This window comes from Oncorhynchus kisutch, linkage group LG16, assembly GCF_002021735.2.
Source record: "Oncorhynchus kisutch isolate 150728-3 linkage group LG16, Okis_V2, whole genome shotgun sequence".
Lineage (NCBI taxonomy): Eukaryota > Metazoa > Chordata > Actinopteri > Salmoniformes > Salmonidae > Oncorhynchus > Oncorhynchus kisutch.
In genome coordinates, this window is record NC_034189.2 from 26,044,292 (window position 1) to 26,056,437 (window position 12,146).

The 12,146-nt window shown below is 39.8% G+C and overlaps 1 protein-coding gene across 1 annotated transcript; it reads left to right on the forward strand.

Annotated features, from left to right (window-relative positions):
* The first annotated feature begins 54 nt into the window (after positions 1 to 54).
* On the forward strand, positions 55 to 12,113 carry LOC116353975 (uncharacterized). The gene is made up of 6 exons (XM_031792125.1): positions 55 to 112; positions 4,819 to 4,851; positions 9,786 to 9,851; positions 9,974 to 10,048; positions 10,144 to 10,326; positions 11,230 to 12,113. Exons 2-6 carry the CDS (start codon positions 4,839 to 4,841, stop codon positions 11,565 to 11,567), a joined length of 675 nt encoding a protein of 224 aa, XP_031647985.1. The 5' UTR covers positions 55 to 112; positions 4,819 to 4,838; the 3' UTR covers positions 11,568 to 12,113.
* The last annotated feature ends 33 nt before the right edge of the window (positions 12,114 to 12,146 follow it).

Sequence of the window (12,146 nt, forward strand, 5' to 3'; positions counted from 1 at the left end):
GAGACAAATAAGCCAATCGGAGTGCTAGGGCGTGACAGACAATCCAGTCAGAGGCACTCCGTAGCAGTTATTTTGGTCTGTCTTCACCTAAAGGATTCTGTTGCTTTATCAGGTAAGAGAGGACTACAGATGGTGTTCATGCATGTATCAACAATCAAAGTTGATTTCAAGAAATATAAATGGAAAGTTAAAATAAGAAAGCATATCTTAGGAAAGTTGTGTAGCCTCTTTATCCATTTTTTGACTTACAAATGAATTCTATATAAACATGAATTCTTAAAGAATATAACTGATTAATGTATCATGATGGGAATTCCGACCTGAGTTTAAGAACTAGTAAATGGAATGGAATAGAATTCCCTTTTCATGCACTTTTCTCTCTCTGGACCTTGAACTTAAGCATGAGAATAGCATGCTATTCACTAGCTATTTGTTGGCAGTGGAGATCGAATCAATGAAGGTGTGGCGGATGTGTGTCTACAGATATACCGTAGTCTGAATTTGACTTTACAGGTGAGGAAGCCATGAGTAAGGTCAAGCAACCTGTCAGTTCCAAGTGCATTTATTTTTCTCCAGATCGAAATAACACCATTCTCCATTCACAGAAATGTAGAAATTGACAATTGCTATTGATAAGAACTATAGAGCATTGGGAAAGTATTCTGACCCCTTGACTTTATCCATATTTAGTTACCTTATAGCCTTTTTTCTCTCATCAATCTACACCAAATACCCCATAATGAAACAGGTTTTTATAAATTTTTACACGTTTATTTTTAAAAAAGGAACATGTAAATATCACATTTACATAAGTATTCAGACCTTTTACTCAATACTTTGTTGAAGCACATTTGGCAGCGATTATAGCCTCGAGTCTTCTTGGGTATGACATTACAAGCTTGGCACACCTTTATTTGGGGAGTTTCTCCCATTCTTCTCTGCAGATCCTCTCAGGCGCTATCAGGTTGGATGGGGAGCGTCGCTGCACAGCTATTTTCAGGTCTCTCCGGAGATTTTCGATCAGAGTCAAGTCCGGCCTCTGGCTGGGCCACTCAAGGACATTCAGAGACTTGTCCCAAAGCCACTCCTGCATTGTCTTGGCTGTGTGCTTAGGGTCATTGTACTGTTGGAAGGTGTACGTTTGCCCCGGGCTGAGATCCTGAGGTTTCTGGAGCAGCTTTTCATCAAGGATCTCTCTGTACTTTGCTCTGTTAATCTTTTCCTCGATCCTGACTAGTCTCCCGGTCCCTGCAGCTGAAAAACATCACCACAGCATGATGCTGCCACCACCATGCTATGGTCTGAGAGTCTTTAGGTGCCTTTTGGCAAACTCCAAGCGGGCTGTCATGTGCCTTTTACTGAGGAGGGGCTTCCGTCTGGCCACTCCCATAAAAGCCTGATTGGTGGAGTGCTGCAGAGATGGTTGTCCTTCTGGAAGGTTCTCCCATCTCCACAGAGGAAATCTGGAGCTCTGTTAGAGTGAACATTGGGTTCTCGGTCACCTCCCTGACCAAGGCCCTTCTCCCCCATTTGAGAAATTTGGCCGGGCGGCCAGCATCAGGAAGAGCCTTGGTGGTTCCAAACATCTTCCATTTAAGAATAATGGGGGCCATCCACTGTGTTCTTGGGGACCTTCATAGCTGTAGAAATGTTTTGGTACCCTTCCCCAGACTTGTACCTCAAATCAAATCAAATCAAATGTATTTATATAGCCCTTCGTACATCAGCTGATATCTCAAAGTGCTGTACAGAAACCCAGCCTAAAACCCCAAACAGCAAGCAATGCAGGTGGAGAAGCACCTCAACACAATCCTGTCTCAGAGCTCTACGGACAATTCCTTCAACCTCATGGCTTGGTTTTTGCTCAGGTATTTACTGTCAACTGTGGGACCTTATACAGTATATAACCTTATATATCCTTTCCAAATCATGTCCAATCAATGAAATTTACCACAGGTGGACTTCAATCAAGTTGAAGAAACATCTCAAGGATGATCAATGGAAACAAAATGCACCTGAGCTCAATTTATTTGATTTTTTTTATAAATTTGCACAAATTTCTTAAAACCTGTTTTCATTTTGTCATTATAGGATATTGAGTATAGATTGATGAGGAAAACATATCATTTAATACATTTTAGAATAAGACTGTAACGTATCAAAATATGGAAAAAGTCAGAGTCTGAATACATTCCGAAGGCACTGTAGGTAAATTAGTAATCCGTTTGGATAAGGGGTTTGTAAATATGAATGACAATTGTTTTATATCTATTTTACCTTATGATCGCTGGAAAGAAATGTGAAACCAGTCATGGAAACAAACTAAAAAGCATGTCAACACGACAGGTATTTATTCCCCTTTCCCACAGTAAAGTATGAAATGCGGTGCCGTAATGCAGAATTTAAATTGTATGTCCCAAGCTACAGTAGCGCCGAACCTACCAAGTAATTTCTGCACTCTAGAATGTTTGGATTACCGTAACACTTGAATGAAATACAGTCTCAAATCACTGCCTATCCCACATTAGGCATATACTATGATTCGATGAACAATAACATTTAATTTAAAGATAAATATGGAAGGTTAAAAAGCAAGCCTATCTTGGGAAAGTTATGTATAGCCTCTTTAATTAAAATTATAATGCACTAACATAATAAATTATTTGTGAAGCATCTAGCCCAAGGGTAGGCAAACTTTTTGTCTCGAGGGCCACATCAGGATTTCGAAATTCAAAGGAGAGTCGCACAGATTTATTACATGGAAACGGTGGCACCAACACTGGGAGGACTTTGTAACTATAATTCATTATTACTGTGAGTGTTACTTTTATGACTGGGAGCAATAAAGGGGCAATCTGTAGTTCAAACAATTACAAACCAGGAACCCCCGCCACTGTTTTGGTTAACAGCTGAGGGATAGGGCTGGAAAAATGCAACTACTCTCAAATAGACACATCTATAGACAGTGCTACCAAGAAACATCCAGCGCTATGATGGTCCTCTGCTGCAGAGGACAAGTTCATTAGAGTTACCAGCCTCAGAAATTGCAGCCCAAATAAATGCTTCACAGAGTTCAAGTAACAGACACATCCCAACATCAACTGTTCAGAGGAGACTGCGTGAATCAGGCCTTCATGGTCGAATTGCTGCAAAGAAACCACTACTAAAGGACACTAATAAGAAGAAGACCCTTGCTTGGGCCAAGAAACACAAGCAATGGACATTAGACCAGTGGAAATCTGTTCTTTGGTCCAAATTTTAGATTTTTGGTTCCAACCGCCGTGTCTTTGTGAGACTCAGAGTAGATGAACGGATAATCTCTGCATGTGTGGTTCCCACAGTGAACCATGGAGGAGATGTGGGGCTGCTTTGCTGATGACACTGTCAATTATTTATTTAGAATTCAAGGCACACTTAACCAGCATGGCTACCACAGCATTCTGCAGCAATACGCCATCCCATCTGGTTTGTGTTTAGTGGGACTATAATTTGTTTTTCAACAGGACAATGGCCCAAAACACCTCCAGGCTGTGTAAGGGCTATTTGACCAAGAAGGAGAGTGATGGAGTGCTGCATCAGATGACCTGGCCTCAACCCAATTGCGATGGTTTGGGATGAGTTGGACTGCAGAGTGAAGGAAAAGCAGCCAACAAGTGCTCAGCATATGTGGGAACTCCTTCAAGACTATTGGAAAAGCATTCCAGGTGAAGCTGGTTGAGAGAATGCCAAGAGTGTGCAAAGCTGTCATCAAGACAAAGGGTGGCTACTTTGAAGAATCTAAAATCTAAAATATATTTTAATTGGTTTAACACTTTTTTGGTTACTACATGATTCCATGTGTGTTATTTCATAGTTTTGATGTCCTCACTATTCTACAGTTTAGCAAAAATTAAAAATAAAGAAAAACCCTTGAATGAGTAGTTGGGTCCAAACTTTTGAATGGTACTGTATGTTACAGCACTTTGGTTTCACTAATAAACATGTTCAACTGCGGCCTCCCGAGTGGCACAGTGGTCTAAGGCACTGCATCGCAGTGCTAGCTGTGCCACTAGAGATTCTGGGTTCGAGCCCAGGATTTGTTGCATCCGGCCACGACCGAGAGGCCCATGTGTCGGCGCACAATTGGCCCAGTGTCGGGAGGGTTTGGCTGGCAGGGATATCCTTGTCTCATCTAGCGCTAACGCAGTGCACGCTGACACTGTTGCCAGGTGTACAGTGTTTCCTCCGACACATTGGTGTGGCTGGCTTCCGGGTTGGATGGGTATTGTGTCAAGAAGCAGTGCGGCTTGGTTGGGTTGTGTTTCGGAGGACGCATAGCTCTTGACCTTCACCTCTCCCGAAGCCGTACGGGAGTTGCAGCGATGGATACCATGAAATTGGGGTAAAATAATAAAAGTATATATATTTTGAACTGGAACCAAAGTACCGTATCTGGTTCTGTCTTCTGTCATTTTAAAATTGGATAGATGGGCTATATGGTCTACTACGGTATAGGTCAAATGTGATAGTCCACCTATAACCAGCCTGAGTAGGCCTATAACTAAATTCCTATTCTATTCAAAGTTTAGAGAAATTAATCAAATTTTAAATTCGCTATAATCAGGGTGCTTAATGCGGGTCAATGTGAAGAAAAATCCACCTGCACTCGGCCCCGCCTCACCTAAGCCAATCAAGAGGTACTTCTGCGTTGCCTCTTTGGCGTACTGTTTTTTACTTAACAGTACGTGTTAAAATGAATAGACGATGAGTAAACAGTATGCAGTTTAAGTATGTAGTACGCTATGATGGGTATTTTACATTGCCTGTGTCTTCTTTCAGGTCTGTGTGCTTCTCTCACAATGGACTTTAAAGGTGCGTATCTGTGTTCTAGACCCTTGCCATGTGGCTTAACAGTTTTTGAAACTGCACTTGAAGAAACTTTCAAAGTTCTTGAAATCCGGATTGACTGACCTTCATGTTTTCAAGTAATGATGGACTGTCGGTTCTCTTTGCTTATTTGAGCTGTTGTTGCCATCATATGTACTTGGCCTTTTACCAAATAGGGCTATCTTCTGGATACCACTCCTACCATGTCACAACACAACTGATTGGCTCAAACACATTAAGAAGGAAAGAAATTCCACAAATTACCTTTTAACAAGGCACACCTGTTAATTGAAATGCATTACAGGTGACTAGACTACCTCATGAAGCTGATTTAGAGAATGCCAAGAGTGTGCAAAGCTGTCATCACAGCAAACATTTGCCCATTATTCTCTTCAAAATCCTTCAAGCTCTGTCAAACGTGTTGTTGATCATTGCTAGACAACCATTTTCAGGTCTTTCCATAGATTTTCAAGTAGATTTAAGTCAAAACTGTAACTCGGCAACTCAGGAACATTCACTGTCTTCTTGGTAAGCAACTCCAGTGTATATATGGGCCTTGTGTTTTAGGTTATTGTCCCGCTGAAAGGTGAATTAATCTTCCAGTGCCTGGTGGGAAGCAGACAGAACTGGGTTTTCCTCTAGGATTTTTCCTGTGCTTAATTCCATTCCGTTTATTTTTTTATCCTGAAAAACTCCCCAGTCCTTAACGATTACAAGCATACCCATAACATGATGCAGCCACCACTATGCTTGAAAATATGGAGAGTGTTAGTCAGTAATGTGTCATATTGGATTTGCCCCAAACTTACTGTAACACTTTGTTTTCAGGACAAAAAGTTAATTGCTTTGCCAATTTGTAGTATTACTTTAGTGCCTTGTTGCAAACAAGATGCATGTTTTGGAATATTTGGTCTTTGTGTGAATATGTGATCTTTGTGGTTGAATCGGTGTTTGAAATGTACTACTCAACCGAGGGACCTTACAGATAATTGTATGTGTGGGGTATAGAGTTTAGGTAGTCATTGAAAAACCATGTTAAACACTTATTGCACAATACATGCAACGCATTATTATATGATTATGTTACTGTTTACTCCTGGACTTATTTAGGCTTGCCTAAACAAAGGGGTTGCATACGTATTCACTCAAGGCATTTCAGCTTTTCTTTTTTAATTTGTACACATTTAAAAAAATATATAAATCCTGGGGATTGTGGTGAATAACTCCCTGCTGGACTTCTGTCCAGCTTCTGTGTTAGAGCAGAATTTTGGAGTGACAGTGGAATGAACCAATCACATTTTGAATTGCAATGGATGTGAAACGTTTTTTTTTTTTAAGAGACGTGTCTACGAAGGCCTAGATAACTCACTACTGAGAGCGCAAGAGGTAATGAATTCATAATACAGAATAGCAGGCTAATAACAGCCAATAGAGTAGGTGGTGGCAATACAGTAATACACAAAGGCTTTGATGATTTGAATCAGGTGTGTAGTGCTAGGGCACAAACAAAACTGTACACCCCTTTGGTTCACCAAGACCAGGATTGAGAACCACTGCACTAATAGGTTGTAGTCTGCCATAAAACCTTGAAGAAGAAGAAGCGAGCGCAATAGAAAATAATTTGTGTTTCAACCAGTAGTTTTCCCACGCTAACGCTAACAACGTTCACTAGCTTGTGTATTAGTAGTGTGACAATGGAGACAGCAGCTGCAGCAGCTGTGGATGTTGTTGCACATTTTCTAGCATCACTTCTTTCAAATGTTGTTTACAAATGATCATAATCTGGTGAGTTGCACTGTTTTTTTGTTGCAGTTCGCTTGCTGTTAGCTATCTCTTTGAAAATAATGACTGAAACATTTCAGCATTTCAACTTTAGATGAACAGTTAGTGTGATCAAATATATTTGCAAATGTACTAGCTGGTTTGTCAATTTAATTTTGGACATGGAATGGTGGTGCTCTTGTATTGTTCTGACTAGATGGGGCCTACTGGAGTGAATGGGCTGCTTACACTTTAACATGATTTGATGTTGTGTGTGACTGCTGTCTCCTGTCGTCTGTCGTCTATCAGCCGTGTCTGTGTTTGACCAAAATGGGCTCTCCTTCAGCGCCATGGAGTGCACAGGTATTATGGTCGCTGTCCTTTCAACACCATGAGCCTGTCACCATTGATGTGACACTGTTGTTGACACTGTTGTTGATGGCTACCATATGTTGTGTAAACAGTGCATTATTTTATGCTGTTTCGGTCTCTCTGCGTGTGCCAGCCCGAAGCGTCGCCAAGCCTGTCTGATTCATTCATAATGTCATCATAAATAATTGCTCCTCCTTCACTAGAACTAGAATGGTCCAGACTACAGAAGATATAATGTTGGGCGCATTAAGTGATGTTATGATCTAGATTTTTTAAAATATATATATTGAAAGATTTTTTTTTGTCCCTCTGAAGGTCCTATAATTACGGTTCACCACTGCTAAGAAATTGTATGCAATATTATAAAATGAGTTGTTTGGATCCTGGATGCTTATTGGTTGATAGCAGGGAGTTATTCACCACAATCCCCAGGTAATGGCTGTTAAAAGTTCCATTTAAACTATCATGTGCCTTCACTGTCCCACAACCCAGCCAGTCAATTCATAAACTTAATCTTCCCTGGAAAATGTCAAATATATTTCCCCATGCTACTAGGCTAGCATTCAGTTAGCAACAGTTGGGGTTTGTCCAAACCTTGCTGCTCAGATTCTCTCTGACAGATTCTCTGACTTTCTGATTTTCCATGACTATATCATATGGTGTTATCATATGAATAAAAATATATTTACTGATTTTAAAATAAAGTTTTTAATCAAATCATGTTAATCCTTTTTTTTATATATGTTGGCAACCGTTTTATAAAAGCCCTTAAACATGGTAATTACTGTGAATAGCATCCTCCTAAGGGTTGTTTCCCCAGCCCTTCGCGACCAGCCAGTTATGCATTAGGGGGCGCTATTAACATTTTTGGGATGAAATACGTTCCTGTTTTTAACAAGATATTTTGTCACGAAAAGATGCTTGACTATGCATATAATTGACAGCTTTGGAAAGAAAACACTGACGTTTCCAAATCTGCAAAGATTTTATCTGTGAGTGCCACAGAACTGATGCTACAGGCAAAACCAAGATGAAATTTCAAACAGGAAATGCCCCAGATTTTGGAGGCTCTTTGTTCCAATGTCTCCTTATATGGCTGTGAATGCGCAAGGAATGGGCCTACACTTTCTGTCGTTTCCCCAAGGTGTCTGCAGCATTGTGACGTATTTGTAGGCATATCATTGGAAGATTGACCATAAGAGACTACATTTACCAGGTGTCCGCTCGGTGTCCTCCGTCGAAACTATTGCGTAATCTCCAGGTGCGTGCATGTTTCCATTTTGAAGAGAGGAGAAACTAAACTGCCACGAGTGACTTATCATCGAATAGATATGTGAAAAACACCTTGAGGATTGATTCTAAACAACGTTTGCCATGTTTCTGTCGATATTATGGAGTTAATTTTGAAAAAAGTTCGCGTTTTAATGACTGAATTTTCGGGGGTTTTCTCAGCCAAATGTGATGAACAAAACGGAGCGATTTCTCCTACACAAATAATATTTTGGGAAAAACTGAACATTTGCTATCTAGCTGAGAGTCTCCTCATTGAAAACATCCGAAGTTCTTCAAAGGTAAATTATTTTATTTGAATGCTTTTCTTGTTTTTGTGAAAATGTTGCCTGCTGAATGCTAGGCTTAATGCTATGCTAGCTATCAATACTCTTACACAAATGCTTGTTTTGCTATGGTTGAAAAGCATATTTTGAAAAACTGAGATGACAGTGTTGTTAACAAAAGGCTAAGATTGAGAGCCAATATATTTATTTCATTTCATTTGCGATTTTCATGAATAGTTAACGTTGCGTTATGCTAATGAGCTTGAGGCTATACTTAAGATCCCGGATACGGGATTGCTCGTCGCAACAGGTTAAACAACGGGTTCGTCTAATACTGAATGCTGATTGGTTAAAACCACATTCCAGACGTTGTCTATTCCACAAGTTACCACAGGCTAAATCTATGGCGTTAAAATGCCTATTTACTCTGTTCCATCTGACTGCACAATTCACTGTCTCATCGGCTCAGGCAGGCAATTTAGAAACTTGATCTCCACTATAAAAAGCATCTAGACATTGTCTATTTACTTTTAAACGACTGTAACATTTAGTTTTCAACCACGGATATTCGTATAAACCTTGCTCTCTGGCATATGCAACATTGTTTCAATATTCAAATTCGATCTCCAGCTGTCCCATAGTAATGAAAGTGTCGGGATGAGACAGACAGGTAGGCAGCTTTTCTTAGCCAGTCGAAATCATGAATCAGCATCATTTTATGGATATACACAAAGAACTATCAATAGAAAACATAAAACAAAACAAAGTGCAGCTAGTTTGAAGTCTGTCCAGCTTCAGTTGGAAGTGATTGTGTTAGCTGTGTTGTTGGCTAGCTCCTCTGAACAACAGTGTCCCGACGAGAGAGCACATTTTCTATGCCAGGTAAAATCGCGCATCAATAGCTCATTGTTATGGATGTGTCCAAAAAAATGTCACTTATTCAAATAATGATGCATTTGTATTTGTTTATGTTGGTAACCCGCTGTATAAAAGTGATAATGCCTTCGAAGCCAGTGTTTGCAGGATATATTGGTAAAATGAGGTGTCATCCTTTTTATTTTATTTTTATTTTTTTTTACTTTTTGGAGTTCACCAATATATCATCAACATCGAAGGCATTATCATATTTCCCAATGTTTCTTGAACTTGGGATTTCTTTTGAACCTATCTTGTATTGTTATATATCATGCTAATGAAAATGCTAATTAGTCTGGTCATGTATTCCCCCAGAATTGATCAGTGTCATTATCATTACCAGTATCGGTTCAATTATCCCCTACACCCATATTTTTATAGGTAAGTAGAAGTTACTTTGAAATGAAGTACACTTTGTACAAATAATGACAATGAAAAACAAATAGTGAATGGATCTCTATTATGGAAAAAATGATGATACACCTTGTTCTTTATTCCCCCAGCGTTGATCTCTCTCATCATTCGCTGTGTTGTTACAATCCTTGTTTCAGTTATCCCCTTGGTCCACTTTGTCATAGGTAAGTAGTAGTGAAGAAATTCCATTTCGCAAAAACATTATTGCATAACCATTATGCAAAAGCTACCCTTCTAAAATTCCTTTACCTCTCTATAGGTGCTGAGTGCTTCAATGACTGCCCTGTTATGTTCTTCATCCCTATCTACCTGATAGGGTTGGGATGTTTTTATGTGGTCCTGGTGTTACTGTCTATGTTTATGGCCATCAAAGACTGTCAAGGGTTCTGCTCATGGGTCATATGGATCAGTCTGCTCATTCTGATGTTCTGCCTCTTTGCTGGTGAGCGAGATTCCCAATCCAGACACATGTGGCACTGTTTGAACTTATTTAGAAAATGCATCCTTTCTCCATTCAAGGAACAATCATGGCACACACAAATTGTTGGTCCCATCTTTCATGAGCTGAAATCAAAGATCCCAGAAATGTTCCATACGCACAAAAAGCTTATTTCTCTCAAATGTTGTGCACAAATTTAACATCCATGTTAGTGAGCATTTTATACTTTGTCAAGATAATCCATCCACCTGACAGGTGTGGCATATTTTGTCACACAACAGGACTTTCAGTCATTTCCACCAGAGCTGTTTGCCAGAGAATTTAATGTTCATTTCTCTATCATAAGCCACCTCCAACATTGTTTTAAAGAATTTGGCTGTACGTCCAACCGGCCTCACAACCGCAGACCACGTGTAACCACACCAGTCCAGGACCTCCACATCCGACATGTTGCCTTTATATTTTTGTTAGGTATATTTTAGCTAGCTTGATAAGGTAGCTTACATTGCTAATAATAAAGTTAGCTATCTTGCTTAACATTGAAAATCGGGTACAGCTAGCTACATTATCCATATGGTTGAAAAGGTGAAAGGTCTGTGGTGAAAGGTCTGTGGTGAATGGTTTCCCATTTGTAATTACAACTTGGAGGGTCATTCAAACTTCCGATAACTTCAACAGCATGTAAACACCCCACTAGACTCCTAGCCTCCAAATTTGATACATAGGTTCCTCTCCTTACAAGGAAGAAATTTGTTTCAGGGATCCACCATGATCCAAGAGCTGTGAGTCCAATTTCAACTGATTGGTGGTAGTATGGCACTGGCTTGGACTCTGTTAATTATAATATTATAAATACAAATATATTATATTTATACATTTATTTCCCTACCACTTTATCTACTATAGGTAGTGGGGTTGTTTTCTCTGTATTTCAAACAACAAGCTACAACCCGACCCTCAGCGACGGGAGCTCCAACCAGACCATTGCCAACGAGAGCTACAACCATACCTTCTGCAGTGGGAGCAACAACCAGTCCATCACCAACCCAGAGTACTGCAACAAAACTCTATACCTGTTTGCATTCTCTACCTCTCTGATATGGATCCTTATGGTTGTTCTGTTAACGGTTGGCCTCAAGTTCTATGGCTGCGTCGGAATTGAGATGATCTTAAAGAGCTTGGGGTTATGGTTGTTAGGTCATGATCCTATTTATTTGTGTTTCGGAGAGTCCACTATACAATAAGAAACAGTAGTCATACTCATATGGAGGCTATTATGAAAGGCAGCCCACAGGTGCTTTAGTTGATTGTTAAATCTTTGGGTAACATTTTGGGAGGATGAGAACATCTTCAGAGAACTTGACCAATTAAAAGTGGATAGAAAGTATTAATGGACCTGTATACCTTTTTAAATAATTGAATCTTGGAGTACTCCTTTTGTCTTTAATCGTCTTTTCAAGGCATGTCTGGTTGATTATGCCTGCTTCAAAACTATTAGAGGAAAAAGTGTTTATTTACAGTTGTGCTTTCATTCTTTGTACTCTACCTTTTTGATTCAAAATTAAGCCAGTTAGAGAAATTGTTTGATAGTGTGTAAAGTGAATGGGTCATGCAGTTTGACATACTTTATCACAAAAAGGGACAACCAACTACACCGCCACTTTCAATCTATGCGCTTGATATCTGACCAACAGATCACTGACCATTTCGAATCCCACCGTACCTTCTCCGCTGTGCAATCCAGTTTCCGAGCTGGTCACGGGTGCACCTCAGCCACCCTCAAGGTACAAAACGATATCATAACTGCTATCGATAAAAGACAG

What these genes read in the sequence shown, in the direction of transcription:
- LOC116353975 (XM_031792125.1), top strand. An exon ending in CTTGGTCCACTTTGTCATAG is followed by an intron (nt 10,049 to 10,143) that starts GTAAGTAGTAGT and finishes ACCTCTCTATAG; the next exon opens with GTGCTGAGTGCTTCAATGAC. An exon ending in GATGTTCTGCCTCTTTGCTG is followed by an intron (nt 10,327 to 11,229) that starts GTGAGCGAGATT and finishes TATCTACTATAG; the next exon opens with GTAGTGGGGTTGTTTTCTCT.